The following is a 17,355-nucleotide window of genomic DNA, read 5'->3' as shown; positions in this document are numbered from 1 at the left end:
AAGTTTGCCGATCACACTGTCTGTCTATTTCTACCCCTCAGAGCAATACTGTCTGTACTCACAATGTCCCAGACTGCTAGTTGCCGATCACACTGTCTGTCTATTTCTACCCCTCAGAGCAATACTGTCTGTACTCACAATGTCCCAGACTGCTAGTTGCCGATCACACTGTCTGTCTATTTCTACCCCTCAGAGCAATACTGTCTGTACTCACAATGTCCCAGACTGCTAGTTGCCGATCACACTGTCTGTCTATTTCTACCCCTCAGAGCAATACTGTCTGTACTCACAATGTCCCAGACTGCTAGTTGCCGATCACACTGTCTGTCTATTTTCTACCCCTCAGAGCAATACTGTCTGTACTCACAATGTCCCAGACTGCTAGTTGCCGATCACACTGTCTGTCTATTTCTACCCCTCAGAGCAATACTGTCTGTACTCACAATGTCCCAGACTGCTAGTTGCCGATCACACTGTCTGTCTATTTCTACCCCTCAGAGCAATACTGTCTGTACTCACAATGTCCCAGACTGCTAGTTGCCGATCACACTGTCTGTCTATTTCTACCCCTCAGAGCAATACTGTCTGTACTCACAATGTCCCAGACTGCTAGTTGCCGATCACACTGTCTGTCTATTTCTACCCCTCAGAGCAATACTGTCTGTACTCACAATGTCCCAGACTGCTAGTTGCCGATCACACTGTCTGTCTATTTCTACCCCTCAGAGCAATACTGTCTGTACTCACAATGTCCCAGACTGCTAGTTGCCGATCACACTGTCTGTCTATTTCTACCCCTCAGAGCAATACTGTCTGTACTCACAATGTCCCAGACTGCTAGTTGCCGATCACACTGTCTGTCTATTTCTACCCCTCAGAGCAATACTGTCTGTACTCACAATGTCCCAGACTGCTAGTTGCCGATCACACTGTCTGTCTATTTCTACCCCTCAGAGCAATACTGTCTGTACTCACAATGTCCCAGACTGCTAGTTGCCGATCACACTGTCTGTCTATTTCTACCCCTCAGAGCAATACTGTCTGTACTCACAATGTCCCAGACTGCTAGTTGCCGATCACACTGTCTGTCTATTTCTACCCCTCAGAGCAATACTGTCTGTACTCACAATGTCCCAGACTGCTAGTTGCCGATCACACTGTCTGTCTATTTCTACCCCTCAGAGCAATACTGTCTGTACTCACAATGTCCCAGACTGCTAGTTGCCGATCACACTGTCTGTCTATTTCTACCCCTCAGAGCAATACTGTCTGTACTCACAATGTCCCAGACTGCTAGTTGCCGATCACACTGTCTGTCTATTTCTACCCCTCAGAGCAATACTGTCTGTACTCACAATGTCCCAGACTGCTAGTTGCCGATCACACTGTCTGTCTATTTCTACCCCTCAGAGCAATACTGTCTGTACTCACAATGTCCCAGACTGCTAGTTGCCGATCACACTGTCTGTCTATTTCTACCCCTCAGAGCAATACTGTCTGTACTCACAATGTCCCAGACTGCTAGTTGCCGATCACACTGTCTGTCTATTTCTACCCCTCAGAGCAATACTGTCTGTACTCACAATGTCCCAGACTGCTAGTTGCCGATCACACTGTCTGTCTATTTCTACCCCTCAGAGCAATACTGTCTGTACTCACAATGTCCCAGACTGCTAGTTGCCGATCACACTGTCTGTCTATTTCTACCCCTCAGAGCAATACTGTCTGTACTCACAATGTCCCAGACTGCTAGTTGCCGATCACACTGTCTGTCTATTTCTACCCCTCAGAGCAATACTGTCTGTACTCACAATGTCCCAGACTGCTAGTTGCCGATCACACTGTCTGTCTATTTCTACCCCTCAGAGCAATACTGTCTGTACTCACAATGTCCCAGACTGCTAGTTGCCGATCACACTGTCTGTCTATTTCTACCCCTCAGAGCAATACTGTCTGTACTCACAATGTCCCAGACTGCTAGTTGCCGATCACACTGTCTGTCTATTTCTACCCCTCAGAGCAATACTGTCTGTACTCACAATGTCCCAGACTGCTAGTTGCCGATCACACTGTCTGTCTATTTCTACCCTCAGAGCAATACTGTCTGTACTCACAATGTCCCAGACTGCTAGTTGCCGATCACACTGTCTGTCTATTTCTACCCCTCAGAGCAATACTGTCTGTACTCACAATGTCCCAGACTGCTAGTTGCCGATCACACTGTCTGTCTATTTCTACCCCTCAGAGCAATACTGTCTGTACTCACAATGTCCCAGACTGCTAGTTGCCGATCACACTGTCTGTCTATTTCTACCCCTCAGAGCAATACTGTCTGTACTCACAATGTCCCAGACTGCTAGTTGCCGATCACACTGTCTGTCTATTTCTACCCCTCAGAGCAATACTGTCTGTACTCACAATGTCCCAGACTGCTAGTTGCCGATCACACTGTCTGTCTATTTCTACCCCTCAGAGCAATACTGTCTGTACTCACAATGTCCCAGACTGCTAGTTGCCGATCACACTGTCTGTCTATTTCTACCCCTCAGAGCAATACTGTCTGTACTCACAATGTCCCAGACTGCTAGTTGCCGATCACACTGTCTGTCTATTTCTACCCCTCAGAGCAATACTGTCTGTACTCACAATGTCCCAGACTGCTAGTTGCCGATCACACTGTCTGTCTATTTCTACCCCTCAGAGCAATACTGTCTGTACTCACAATGTCCCAGACTGCTAGTTGCCGATCACACTGTCTGTCTATTTCTACCCCTCAGAGCAATACTGTCTGTACTCACAATGTCCCAGACTGCTAGTTGCCGATCACACTGTCTGTCTATTTCTACCCCTCAGAGCAATACTGTCTGTACTCACAATGTCCCCAGACTGCTAGTTGCCGATCACACTGTCTGTCTATTTCTACCCCTCAGAGCAATACTGTCTGTACTCACAATGTCCCAGACTGCTAGTTGCCGATCACACTGTCTGTCTATTTCTACCCCTCAGAGCAATACTGTCTGTACTCACAATGTCCCAGACTGCTAGTTGCCGATCACACTGTCTGTCTATTTCTACCCCTCAGAGCAATACTGTCTGTACTCACAATGTCCCAGACTGCTAGTTGCCGATCACACTGTCTGTCTATTTCTACCCCTCAGAGCAATACTGTCTGTACTCACAATGTCCCAGACTGCTAGTTGCCGATCACACTGTCTGTCTATTTCTACCCCTCAGAGCAATACTGTCTGTACTCACAATGTCCCAGACTGCTAGTTGCCGATCACACTGTCTGTCTATTTCTACCCCTCAGAGCAATACTGTCTGTACTCACAATGTCCCAGACTGCTAGTTGCCGATCACACTGTCTGTCTATTTCTACCCCTCAGAGCAATACTGTCTGTACTCACAATGTCCCAGACTGCTAGTTGCCGATCACACTGTCTGTCTATTTCTACCCCTCAGAGCAATACTGTCTGTACTCACAATGTCCCAGACTGCTAGTTGCCGATCACACTGTCTGTCTATTTCTACCCCTCAGAGCAATACTGTCTGTACTCACAATGTCCCAGACTGCTAGTTGCCGATCACACTGTCTGTCTATTTCTACCCCTCAGAGCAATACTGTCTGTACTCACAATGTCCCAGACTGCTAGTTGCCGATCACACTGTCTGTCTATTTCTACCCCTCAGAGCAATACTGTCTGTACTCACAATGTCCCAGACTGCTAGTTGCCGATCACACTGTCTGTCTATTTCTACCCCTCAGAGCAATACTGTCTGTACTCACAATGTCCCAGACTGCTAGTTGCCGATCACACTGTCTGTCTATTTCTACCCCTCAGAGCAATACTGTCTGTACTCACAATGTCCCAGACTGCTAGTTGATCACACTGTCTGTCTATTTCTACCCCTCAGAGCAATACTGTCTGTACTCACAATGTCCCAGACTGCTAGTTGCCGATCACACTGTCTGTCTATTTCTACCCCTCAGAGCAATACTGTCTGTACTCACAATGTCCCAGACTGCTAGTTGCCGATCACACTGTCTGTCTATTTCTACCCCTCAGAGCAATACTGTCTGTACTCACAATGTCCCAGACTGCTAGTTGCCGATCACACTGTCTGTCTATTTCTACCCCTCAGAGCAATACTGTCTGTACTCACAATGTCCCAGACTGCTAGTTGCCGATCACACTGTCTGTCTATTTCTACCCCTCAGAGCAATACTGTCTGTACTCACAATGTCCCAGACTGCTAGTTGCCGATCACACTGTCTGTCTATTTCTACCCCTCAGAGCAATACTGTCTGTACTCACAATGTCCCAGACTGCTAGTTGCCGATCACACTGTCTGTCTATTTCTACCCCTCAGAGCAATACTGTCTGTACTCACAATGTCCCAGACTGCTAGTTGCCGATCACACTGTCTGTCTATTTCTACCCCTCAGAGCAATACTGTCTGTACTCACAATGTCCCAGACTGCTAGTTGCCGATCACACTGTCTGTCTATTTCTACCCCTCAGAGCAATACTGTCTGTACTCACAATGTCCCAGACTGCTAGTTGCCGATCACACTGTCTGTCTATTTCTACCCCTCAGAGCAATACTGTCTGTACTCACAATGTCCCAGACTGCTAGTTGCCGATCACACTGTCTGTCTATTTCTACCCCTCAGAGCAATACTGTCTGTACTCACAATGTCCCAGACTGCTAGTTGCCGATCACACTGTCTGTCTATTTCTACCCCTCAGAGCAATACTGTCTGTACTCACAATGTCCCAGACTGCTAGTTGCCGATCACACTGTCTGTCTATTTCTACCCCTCAGAGCAATACTGTCTGTACTCACAATGTCCCAGACTGCTAGTTGCCGATCACACTGTCTGTCTATTTCTACCCCTCAGAGCAATACTGTCTGTACTCACAATGTCCCAGACTGCTAGTTGCCGATCACACTGTCTGTCTATTTCTACCCCTCAGAGCAATACTGTCTGTACTCACAATGTCCCAGACTGCTAGTTGCCGATCACACTGTCTGTCTATTTCTACCCCTCAGAGCAATACTGTCTGTACTCACAATGTCCCAGACTGCTAGTTGCCGATCACACTGTCTGTCTATTTCTACCCCTCAGAGCAATACTGTCTGTACTCACAATGTCCCAGACTGCTAGTTGCCGATCACACTGTCTGTCTATTTCTACCCCTCAGAGCAATACTGTCTGTACTCACAATGTCCCAGACTGCTAGTTGCCGATCACACTGTCTGTCTATTTCTACCCCTCAGAGCAATACTGTCTGTACTCACAATGTCCCAGACTGCTAGTTGCCGATCACACTGTCTGTCTATTTCTACCCCTCAGAGCAATACTGTCTGTACTCACAATGTCCCAGACTGCTAGTTGCCGATCACACTGTCTGTCTATTTCTACCCCTCAGAGCAATACTGTCTGTACTCACAATGTCCCAGACTGCTAGTTGCCGATCACACTGTCTGTCTATTTCTACCCCTCAGAGCAATACTGTCTGTACTCACAATGTCCCAGACTGCTAGTTGCCGATCACACTGTCTGTCTATTTCTACCCCTCAGAGCAATACTGTCTGTACTCACAATGTCCCAGACTGCTAGTTGCCGATCACACTGTCTGTCTATTTCTACCCCTCAGAGCAATACTGTCTGTACTCACAATGTCCCAGACTGCTAGTTGCCGATCACACTGTCTGTCTATTTCTACCCCTCAGAGCAATACTGTCTGTACTCACAATGTCCCAGACTGCTAGTTGCCGATCACACTGTCTGTCTATTTCTACCCCTCAGAGCAATACTGTCTGTACTCACAATGTCCCAGACTGCTAGTTGCCGATCACACTGTCTGTCTATTTCTACCCCTCAGAGCAATACTGTCTGTACTCACAATGTCCCAGACTGCTAGTTGCCGATCACACTGTCTGTCTATTTCTACCCCTCAGAGCAATACTGTCTGTACTCACAATGTCCCAGACTGCTAGTTGCCGATCACACTGTCTGTCTATTTCTACCCCTCAGAGCAATACTGTCTGTACTCACAATGTCCCAGACTGCTAGTTGCCGGTCACACTGTCTGTCTATTTCTACCCCTCAGAGCAATACTGTCTGTACTCACAATGTCCCAGACTGCTAGTTGCCGATCACACTGTCTGTCTATTTCTACCCCTCAGAGCAATACTGTCTGTACTCACAATGTCCCAGACTGCTAGTTGCCGGTCACACTGTCTGTCTATTTCTACCCCTCAGAGCAATACTGTCTGTACTCACAATGTCCCAGACTGCTAGTTGCCGATCACACTGTCTGTCTATTTCTACCCCTCAGAGCAATACTGTCTGTACTCACAATGTCCCAGACTGCTAGTTGCCGATCACACTGTCTGTCTATTTCTACCCCTCAGAGCAATACTGTCTGTACTCACAATGTCCCAGACTGCTAGTTGCCGATCACACTGTCTGTCTATTTCTACCCCTCAGAGCAATACTGTCTGTACTCACAATGTCCCAGACTGCTAGTTGCCGATCACACTGTCTGTCTATTTCTACCCCTCAGAGCAATACTGTCTGTACTCACAATGTCCCAGACTGCTAGTTGCCGATCACACTGTCTGTCTATTTCTACCCCTCAGAGCAATACTGTCTGTACTCACAATGTCCCAGACTGCTAGTTGCCGATCACACTGTCTGTCTATTTCTACCCCTCAGAGCAATACTGTCTGTACTCACAATGTCCCAGACTGCTAGTTGCCGATCACACTGTCTGTCTATTTCTACCCCTCAGAGCAATACTGTCTGTACTCACAATGTCCCAGACTGCTAGTTGCCGATCACACTGTCTGTCTATTTCTACCCCTCAGAGCAATACTGTCTGTACTCACAATGTCCCAGACTGCTAGTTGCCGATCACACTGTCTGTCTATTTCTACCCCTCAGAGCAATACTGTCTGTACTCACAATGTCCCAGACTGCTAGTTGCCGGTCACACTGTCTGTCTATTTCTACCCCTCAGAGCAATACTGTCTGTACTCACAATGTCCCAGACTGCTAGTTGCCGATCACACTGTCTGTCTATTTCTACCCCTCAGAGCAATACTGTCTGTACTCACAATGTCCCAGACTGCTAGTTGCCGATCACACTGTCTGTCTATTTCTACCCCTCAGAGCAATACTGTCTGTACTCACAATGTCCCAGACTGCTAGTTGCCGATCACACTGTCTGTCTATTTCTACCCCTCAGAGCAATACTGTCTGTACTCACAATGTCCCAGACTGCTAGTTGCCGGTCACACTGTCTGTCTATTTCTACCCCTCAGAGCAATACTGTCTGTACTCACAATGTCCCAGACTGCTAGTTGCCGATCACACTGTCTGTCTATTTCTACCCCTCAGAGCAATACTGTCTGTACTCACAATGTCCCAGACTGCTAGTTGCCGATCACACTGTCTGTCTATTTCTACCCCTCAGAGCAATACTGTCTGTACTCACAATGTCCCAGACTGCTAGTTGCCGATCACACTGTCTGTCTATTTCTACCCCTCAGAGCAATACTGTCTGTACTCACAATGTCCCAGACTGCTAGTTGCCGGTCACACTGTCTGTCTATTTCTACCCCTCAGAGCAATACTGTCTGTACTCACAATGTCCCAGACTGCTAGTTGCCGATCACACTGTCTGTCTATTTCTACCCCTCAGAGCAATACTGTCTGTACTCACAATGTCCCAGACTGCTAGTTGCCGATCACACTGTCTGTCTATTTCTACCCCTCAGAGCAATACTGTCTGTACTCACAATGTCCCAGACTGCTAGTTGCCGATCACACTGTCTGTCTATTTCTACCCCTCAGAGCAATACTGTCTGTACTCACAATGTCCCAGACTGCTAGTTGCCGGTCACACTGTCTGTCTATTTCTACCCCTCAGAGCAATACTGTCTGTACTCACAATGTCCCAGACTGCTAGTTGCCGATCACACTGTCTGTCTATTTCTACCCCTCAGAGCAATACTGTCTGTACTCACAATGTCCCAGACTGCTAGTTGCCGGTCACACTGTCTGTCTATTTCTACCCCTCAGAGCAATACTGTCTGTACTCACAATGTCCCAGACTGCTAGTTGCCGGTCACACTGTCTGTCTATTTCTACCCTTCAGAGCAATACTGTCTGTACTCACAATGTCCCAGACTGCTAGTTGCCGGTCACACTGTCTGTCTATTTCTACCCCTCAGAGCAATACTGTCTGTACTCACAATGTCCCAGACTGCTAGTTGCCGATCACACTGTCTGTCTATTTCTACCCCTCAGAGCAATACTGTCTGTACTCACAATGTCCCAGACTGCTAGTTGCCGGTCACACTGTCTGTCTATTTCTACCCCTCAGAGCAATACTGTCTGTACTCACAATGTCCCAGACTGCTAGTTGCCGGTCACACTGTCTGTCTATTTCTACCCCTCAGAGCAATACTGTCTGTACTCACAATGTCCCAGACTGCTAGTTGCCGGTCACACTGTCTGTCTATTTCTACCCCTCAGAGCAATACTGTCTGTACTCACAATGTCCCAGACTGCTAGTTGCCGGTCACACTGTCTGTCTATTTCTACCCCTCAGAGCAATACTGTCTGTACTCACAATGTCCCAGACTGCTAGTTGCCGGTCACACTGTCTGTCTATTTCTACCCCTCAGAGCAATACTGTCTGTACTCACAATGTCCCAGACTGCTAGTTGCCGGTCACACTGTCTGTCTATTTCTACCCCTCAGAGCAATACTGTCTGTACTCACAATGTCCCAGACTGCTAGTTGCCGGTCACACTGTCTGTCTATTTCTACCCCTCAGAGCAATACTGTCTGTACTCACAATGTCCCAGACTGCTAGTTGCCGGTCACACTGTCTGTCTATTTCTACCCCTCAGAGCAATACTGTCTGTACTCACAATGTCCCAGACTGCTAGTTGCCGGTCACACTGTCTGTCTATTTCTACCCCTCAGAGCAATACTGTCTGTACTCACAATGTCCCAGACTGCTAGTTGCCGATCACACTGTCTGTCTATTTCTACCCCTCAGAGCAATACTGTCTGTACTCACAATGTCCCAGACTGCTAGTTGCCGGTCACACTGTCTGTCTATTTCTACCCCTCAGAGCAATACTGTCTGTACTCACAATGTCCCAGACTGCTAGTTGCCGGTCACACTGTCTGTCTATTTCTACCCCTCAGAGCAATACTGTCTGTACTCACAATGTCCCAGACTGCTAGTTGCCGATCACACTGTCTGTCTATTTCTACCCCTCAGAGCAATACTGTCTGTACTCACAATGTCCCAGACTGCTAGTTGCCGGTCACACTGTCTGTCTATTTCTACCCCTCAGAGCAATACTGTCTGTACTCACAATGTCCCAGACTGCTAGTTGCCGGTCACACTGTCTGTCTATTTCTACCCCTCAGAGCAATACTGTCTGTACTCACAATGTCCCAGACTGCTAGTTGCCGGTCACACTGGCGGGAGAAGCCGGTGGTGAGAAGCCTCATGGAGTCCTCCAGGAACGCCACCTTGGATGCCTTGTTGCCTACGTGACCCGTCGTCTCCTGCAAAACAATACACGGGTAGTGTGATTTTAACCAAGCGTCATAGGATTCTGACACGCCAAAGGGGCACAACTCTACACAGTAAATCGCTGGATTGAGAAGGCTGGATCACCCATGCCTTCAACACAAACTAACAACTAAGAACTTACTTTTCCCACTTTCGTTTTCAGTACAATCTCATTAAAATCAGATCTTAGTTCTTGCTACTGCTAAACAAAGATCTGAGGACATCCCATTACGGGTCATGTCAGACCAACCTTGTGTGAACTTTGACCGACCAATGGAATGACCAATCAGAAGGCAGCTTTCTCGTGCTTTACGGCACTAATTTCAAATTGGGGACTACGCTTCGAAACATATTTTGACAAATTCTCGATTACAAATTTGAAACCTGAACAAAAGAACATTCTGGAATGGTTAATAGATGGTCTTGATTGTATGGATTCAGTCGTTAAGCCCGTAACTATCGCTCGGAATATCCCGTGTTAATGTTTTTGAGGTTGTATGATTAGAAATCACATTCCGACTGTCACTTTCATGATCTGGTAAGTGACGCTCTGATTGGTCGGATGAAAGGTCCCTAATGGGATGTCCTCAGATCTTTGTTTAGCGGTAGCGAGAACTAAGGTCTGATTTTAATGAGATTGGTTTTCAGTATTGACTTGTGCAGTCAACAAACAAACTGTTCGTGTCATCATGATGCACATGCAGAAAACAAAAAAGCGTCAGGGACTGATAAAAAACATCCACAGCCGAGATGCAACATTGAAGCAGGCTTCCTGTGGCAAAAAAGCAACAGGTTCTTTTCTTTTCTTCAATATTCATATCTGTAGACTAGAAGGCTGCAACAGTTGTGCAGGCTAAACCAAATCAGAATCAGTCGTTCAACAAGCAGTTTTTGTAGAGCCTTCAGTGCAGATTGAATCATCTGGCAGCTCTGATTGGATGATTTTGCATAAGATTTTTATGTTTTTTAAATGTAATATCCATTCAGTAATTAAAACTGACCATGTTTTTCTATATTTAATGCTGTCTTTTTTAACATGATGACTTATGCTGAATGTGGCCAGAGAATTTTTCAAACAAGTGACATTTGGTGTGGAACTGGGGTGGGTTTGTTTAGCTTCCTGTACTCAGAAAAGGAGCTGGCTAAGGTAGTCAGTTTTTGTGTGTGTATTGCTGCTCTAAGGCCAGACTGTGCACATATCTACAGGTAATAGTTGTTAAATGCTTAGTGATTTATAAAAAAAAATATAACATTACTATAGAAGTCTACAGGAAATGCCTTGGTTAGATGTAGCCTGCATATTTGAGAGTAGCTCTGACAGAGAGTTTTCTCATTGATTTGTTTGCTAAGATCAGAATTTTGGACTCTTGTCAGAGTGTTGTGGAAGGAAAGACAAAATTGAAGCAGATCTTAGACATTTACCAGTTTGTGGAAACCCACAAGCATGGGCATAGTGCTGACAAACCTAGAAACATTATCAGGAAGAATCAGGCAAATGAGAATACAATAATAATTTCTGGTATGCTTAAGGGACGCAACTCTGCACGCCTAAGGGACATAACTCTGCACGCCTAAGGGACATAACTCTGGACATCTAAGGGACATAACTCTGCACGCCTAAGGGACATAACTCTGCACGGCTAAGGGACGCAACTCTGCACAGCTAATTGCTGCTCCTCCGCTGACTGGGCCACCTGTGCCTGCCTGATTGGGAATGACACTCGAGGAATGAAAGTGAGCTTACCGCGATGACATTGGTTGACCTTGGGTCTATGACACGCAGTTTCTTGTCTTTGGAGGTTGTGGCGAACATGGATCCCTCCCTGCTCCAAGCGATGGAGAAGATGGTGTCTGTGTGACAACCAATCACATTCACAGGCTCCGCCTGCTCCACATTCCAGATGAAACACTGTGGAGGACAAACAATCAAGGTCAAGGTCAAGGTCACCCGCAGTCATTTTGCCTGAGACAAAACAGAACATTTTCATGATATTATCAACTCTTGATGGCATTCTTTTATACCATAACCAAATATGAAAAATAATCTTCAGAACATTTTGAATGACAAAAGGTCAATGTCATGGAAGTCAACTAATCTGAAACTTTTTTTTTCTTTTATTGTTTTTAAAAAGAAGTACCTGTTACATAAAATGGGCTTCCTCCCAGGGTAGCAGAAAGCCCATGACATGGATCACAACTTATCAGTTCATCTTAGTTTTTTTTACAGAAAATAACACACTTCCCACTCACACATTCACTCTAGTAATATGAAAATACTGCAAATATCAAGTATATACTATTAAAGTTTATATATCATATCGAGTGCAGGAAAGTACATGATCTCAAACATTAAAGTCTTAAGTATAAAACTAAAATTAAAATGAAAGCTGATCTGGGACTAAAAAAACAAATGACTTCACACAAAGTGACCAACCAGATTTTCATTCCTTTTAAAAAGTCACGCCCCCCCCTCCCTCCAAGAGAATATCAACTGGTCGGTCCCCAACATGTTCTTAGAATGTCTCTGCTACGTGTATGACATTCTTGTTATAACATATAGATCTTCTTACAGAGGAATCTCAATTTTTCTAACCAAAAGAAATAAATTCAAATTCTACCACACACATGCATATCATTGAAGAGTGAGTGAGTATGTTTTTATGCCGCTTTTAGCAATATTCCAGAAATATCACGGCGGGGGACACCAGAAATGGGCTTCACACATTGTACCCATGTCAGGAATCGAACCCGGGTCTTCAGCGTGACGAGCGAATGCTTTAACCTCTAGGCTACCCTACTGCCCCTGATCATTGAAGAAATATGGGAATAACTGAGAATAGTTTCAGGGTTTCAAAATCAAGTGAAATTTTACCATTAGGTGGATTGCCAAAATGTAGCAGATCATATTTGTGGGCGACTGAAAACAGAAATTCCTTGCTAACCCTGGAGAGAGATGAATGTTCACCAGAGTCAGCAATATTCCAGCTGTATGATGGCATGTAAATCATCGAATCTGGACCAGACAATCCAGTGATCCATATTATGAGTTGATAATTTCTGAATTTAACAATTTCATTTCGACTTCCTGTAAACAAGGTATGCATGATTTTGAAAAATGCAAAATACCGGTATATACCAAGTGTATACATATTCATTAGTACCGTAATAAGCGTGCCGGCTCTAATTAGCGATATTTGCTAATATATTGGCTAGTGAATAATCCCAGTTAGCAACCCTTGTGATTGATCAATGTACACAAGACAAATTTATTTGCATATAATATGTACTCGTGTGCTATATGCACCCATAATTATGGGCAATTAAATTCTGGAAAAATATATCTGTCATACATAAACTTTTCAGGATGTCAGCATAAACCACAAAATTTATCTTTCAACTCTGTTTTTTTTACCAAAATAATATTCTAAAAAGAACCCCTTATTTCTAATTTTGACAGTACCCTGGCCGCTTATTACGTCAAATACGGTATTTCAAATCCAGGTATACAGCATACCGTGCACCTCTATTGAATGGAAGCCATTGCCCGGGATGATGCTAGTAGCTTGTATTACCTTAAAGTCGTAGCCTGCAGACAGCAGTATGTTGGAGGCGGTGGGATGCCACTCGATGTAAGCGACCCGTCGCTGATGTCCGTGCAGATCCACCTGCCAATCGCTCAGGTTGGAGAAGAGACCTTCGTTGGGTATTTGCCAGATCTTCACCTTGAAACAAATCACCACGTTTACTTAGGCCTGATGAACAAACCTTTTCTTCGCCAGGCCACCAACTGGTAGATCCAGCAGTGCTTATAACTGTGTTAATGACATTGATCCCTAGAACATCACAAGCTGATCTTACAGTGGAGTCATCGGACCTCTAGACCTTAGTGTCTGTCTGTGTCTGACTACAGCACAAGCTGATTTTACAGTGGAGTCATCGGACCTCTAGACCTTAGTGTCTGTCTGTGTCTGAGTACATCACAAGCTGATCTTACAGTGGAGTCATCGGACCTCTAGACCTTAGTGTCTGTCTGTGTCCAAGTACATCACAAGCTGATCTTACAGTGGAGTCATCGGACCTCTAGACCATAGTGTCTATCTGTGTCTGACTACATCACAAGCTGATCTTACAGTGGAGTCATGGGACCTTTAGAACGTAGTGCCTGTTTGTGTTCGAGTACATCACAAGCTATTCAGTATTCTTACAGTGGAGATGTCGGACCTTGTGTCCAAGTACAACACAAGCTCTTCCTACATTGGAGTCATCGGACCTCTAGACACTAGTGTCTGTCCGTGTCCAAGTACAACATAAGCTCTTCCTACATTGGAGTCATCGGACCTCTAGACCTTAGTGTCTGTCCGTGTCCAAGTACAACACAAGCTCTTCCTACACTGGAGTCATCGGACCTCTAGACCTTAGTGTCTGTCTGTGTCCAAGTACAACACAAGCTCTTCCTACATTGGAGTCATCGGACCTCTAGACCTTAGTGTCTGTCTGTGTCCAAGTACAACATAAGCTCTTCCTACATTGGAGTCATCAGACCTCTAGACCTTAGTGTCTGTCCGTGTCCAAGTACAACACAAGCTCTTCCTACACTGGAGTCATCGGACCTCTAGACCTTAGTGTCTGTCTGTGTCCAAGTACAACACAAGCTCTTCCTACATTGGAGTCATCGGACCTCTAGACCTTAGTGTCTGTCTGTGTCCAAGTACAACACAAGCTCTTCCTACATTGGAGTCATCGGACCTCTAGACCTTAGTGTCTGTCTGTGTCCAAGTACAACACAAGCTCTTCCTACATTGGAGTCATCGGACCTCTAGACCTTAGTGTCTGTCTGTGTCCAAGTACAACACAAGCTCTTCCTACATTGGAGTCATCGGACTTCTAGACCTTAGTGGCTGTCTGTGTCAAAGTACAACACAAGCTCTTCCTATACCGGAGTCATCGGACCTCTAGAATTTAGTGTCTGTCTGTGTCCAAGTACAACACAAGCTCTTCCTACATTGGAGTCATCGGACCTCTAGACCTTAGTGGCTGTCTGTGTCCAAGTACAACACAACTTATTCCTACATTGGAGTCATCGGACTTCTAGACCTTAGTGGCTGTCTGTGTCAAAGTACAACACAAGCTATTCTTACTGTGGAGTCGTCTGACCCCGAGGCGATGACTTGGTTGTCGAAGGGGTTCCACTTTATGTCCAAGATGGCGCCAGAGTGGCCGCTGACCTTGGGGATGTTCATGTCCACTCGACCTCCCTGCAACAACACAATTATTAAGCATATAGGTTATTATCATATAGGTTATTACGTCAAATAATAACTGGCCAGGCAGAAATACATTTTGGTCTGCATGTTGTTGTACTCCAGCCAGCAATATGCCATTTACTAGCATTGTACACCATATTATCGTGGTAGTTAAGTTATAATGGATCGTAATGGCACACACCTACTAACCTATTAAAGTGAGTGAGTGAGTATGGTTTTACGCCGCTTTTAGCAATATTCCAGCAATATCACGGCGGGGGACACCAGAAATGGGCTTCAATCATCGTACCCATGTCGGGAATCGAACCCGCTAGGCTACCCGACCGCCCCTAACCAAAAATATATCATAGGTAAAATGAGACATCAGTTAGGATTGATCTATGCTAATTTTCTTTAAACAAAGTACCTGTCATTAGCGACTCAAGGGCGGGCAACTCTATATTATTGCAGTATCACTATTTAATGGTGTGACACGTGTTGAATATATGTTTTACATCACTTCATGTTTTTGATTATGCATAATCAGTATGCATACAGCCGAGGTTGGGTCAAGGGACATCGTCCAACCAATTGGGTTCTTTTCTGACCATTTTCGAATGGAGGTTGGGGTGATTCTACTTCAAAAACATCACAAAAACAATTATAAAAAAGTTAATGTGTTGCTGAAACTAGTCCTGTATTTGAACAAGCGATAAAATATCTTGCTTGGATTTGCATTGGTAAACAGCCGACAGGGTGTGTGGATTACCAGATTTACCAAAACCGCGATAATATAGAGGTCACGATACTTGAGAGCCTGCGATAATGGAGAGCCTGTAATAACATAGAGTCAGACAATACCATAGCATCTTGCCAGTAATCCTGTCTGGACCAGACACACCACTGACAGAACGCATGTGCAATAATCCATCAAAGCTCAATAACAAAATCCAAGCATGATCACATGTTACTAGTGTTTGTTTGTTGTTTTAACGCCGCACTCAGCAATATTCCAGCTATATGACGGCGGTCTGTAAATAATCAAGTCTGGACAAGACAGTCCAGTTATTGATATCATGAGCATCGATCCAATAGGGATACGATGACATGTATCAACCAAGTCAGCGAGCCTGACCACCTGATCCCGTTAGTCACCTCTTACGACAAGCATAGTCGTCTTTATGGCAAGCATGGGTTGCTGAAGACCTATTCTACCCTGGGTCTTCACAGGTCCATTTCTAGTGAGTCAGATCTGACAGGAAGCTGGTCCTGGTGATGCTCATGCCCTGTCTCCAGTGTCAAGTCAGTATTTGACATGAAAACACAATGCCATTTTGAAAGCGGTCAAAGGTGATAAATGTCATATTTGTGATAACACTTCCTTAGTAAAGTACAGATTCTCGTACTGTTTTTGGGTTGAGTTCTATCCGGGATTCGAAGCCACACTGCCAGAGTGAGGCACCTAATCGCCAGCACACAAAGTCGGTGGAAGCCTCGATGGCTGAGTGTGTTAGATCGCTGACCTTGTGTGCTGGCGATTAGTTGCCTCACCCCGGATGGGACTCAACCCAAAAACAGTACGAGAAACTGTGCTTTACTGTGTTATCCCAATTATGACATTTGTCAATATTTGACATGCTTGTATGTGTGTGTTTGATGTTGAACATAATGCTGAACCTAGCATTATTTCAGCTATTTGATGGCAGTCTGTATATAATCAAGTCTGGACCAGACAATCCAGTGATTAACATCATGAACATCAATATAAGCAATTGGGATATGATGACATGCATCAAACAAGTCAGAGAGCCACCCTATCTCTAATGAATATTTCAAACTTTGGATCAGTTCCCAAATTCAGAACTATGAAGCAGACTAGCATGTCAGACACTTCCACTTACCCTGGCAACACTTGGAAATTCATACCAGTCCGCTAGCCAAGGACTACTAAATTATCCCTAGGACAAGTAAAACTTCAATGATGGTAGTCCTCAGTAACTAGTAGCATTTGTGGGTTATAAATATATATACCAGGGTATTCTCAACCAGGTGTCAATGCTTCAATTTTGCTACAAATTGGAACTGAATTTTTTTTACAGTCAACATTTTTGTCTTATACAAGCAAGAAGAGCCACAAATTCTGAAGACTAATGAAATAGTCAACACTAGTCTCCTGGAGTAGTCTTTAAAAAGACAAATTTCTAGACTGCTTACCTGGAACCTGACAATCACCATGTGTTCAGACAAAGACCATAGACAGGTGACACACACCTGCAGTGATGTAGCAAGTGCACACAGCATGATGCTATCCCTAATTGTAGAAGAGGGAACCAACTTTTCCCTTTAATTCAAGACCTCTTGATTTATAGTTTCTTGACAAGGTTTATTTGCTTGTTAAACTTTAACACTATATTCAGCAATATTCAAGCTATATTACAGTGGCCTGTAAACAGTCAAATCTGGACCCGACAAACCAGTGATTGATATTATTAGCATCATGA

At 44.8% G+C, this 17,355-nt stretch overlaps 1 protein-coding gene across 11 annotated transcripts in view; it reads right to left on the bottom strand.

The window, feature by feature from the left end:
- LOC124140769 (coronin-2B-like) overlaps positions 1-17,355 on the bottom strand; it is a 146,036-nt gene that overhangs the window by 54,281 nt on the left and 74,400 nt on the right. For all 11 annotated transcript variants that reach the window (XM_046508503.2, XM_046508502.2, XM_046508505.2 and 8 more), the window contains 4 exons: positions 14,750-14,866; positions 13,184-13,333; positions 11,356-11,520; positions 9,485-9,604 (listed from right to left, as the gene is read on the bottom strand). In XM_046508503.2, coding sequence (XP_046364459.2) covers positions 9,485-9,604; positions 11,356-11,520; positions 13,184-13,333; positions 14,750-14,866 — 552 coding nt within the window. The remainder of the gene's footprint in view (positions 1-9,484; positions 9,605-11,355; positions 11,521-13,183; positions 13,334-14,749; positions 14,867-17,355) is intronic.

This window comes from Haliotis rufescens, unplaced genomic scaffold, assembly GCF_023055435.1.
Source record: "Haliotis rufescens isolate VD_foot unplaced genomic scaffold, xgHalRufe1.0.p SCAF_60, whole genome shotgun sequence".
NCBI lineage: Eukaryota > Metazoa > Mollusca > Gastropoda > Lepetellida > Haliotidae > Haliotis > Haliotis rufescens.
Note: the sequence above shows the minus strand (reverse complement) of the source record. Positions and strands in the feature narration are given on the sequence as shown.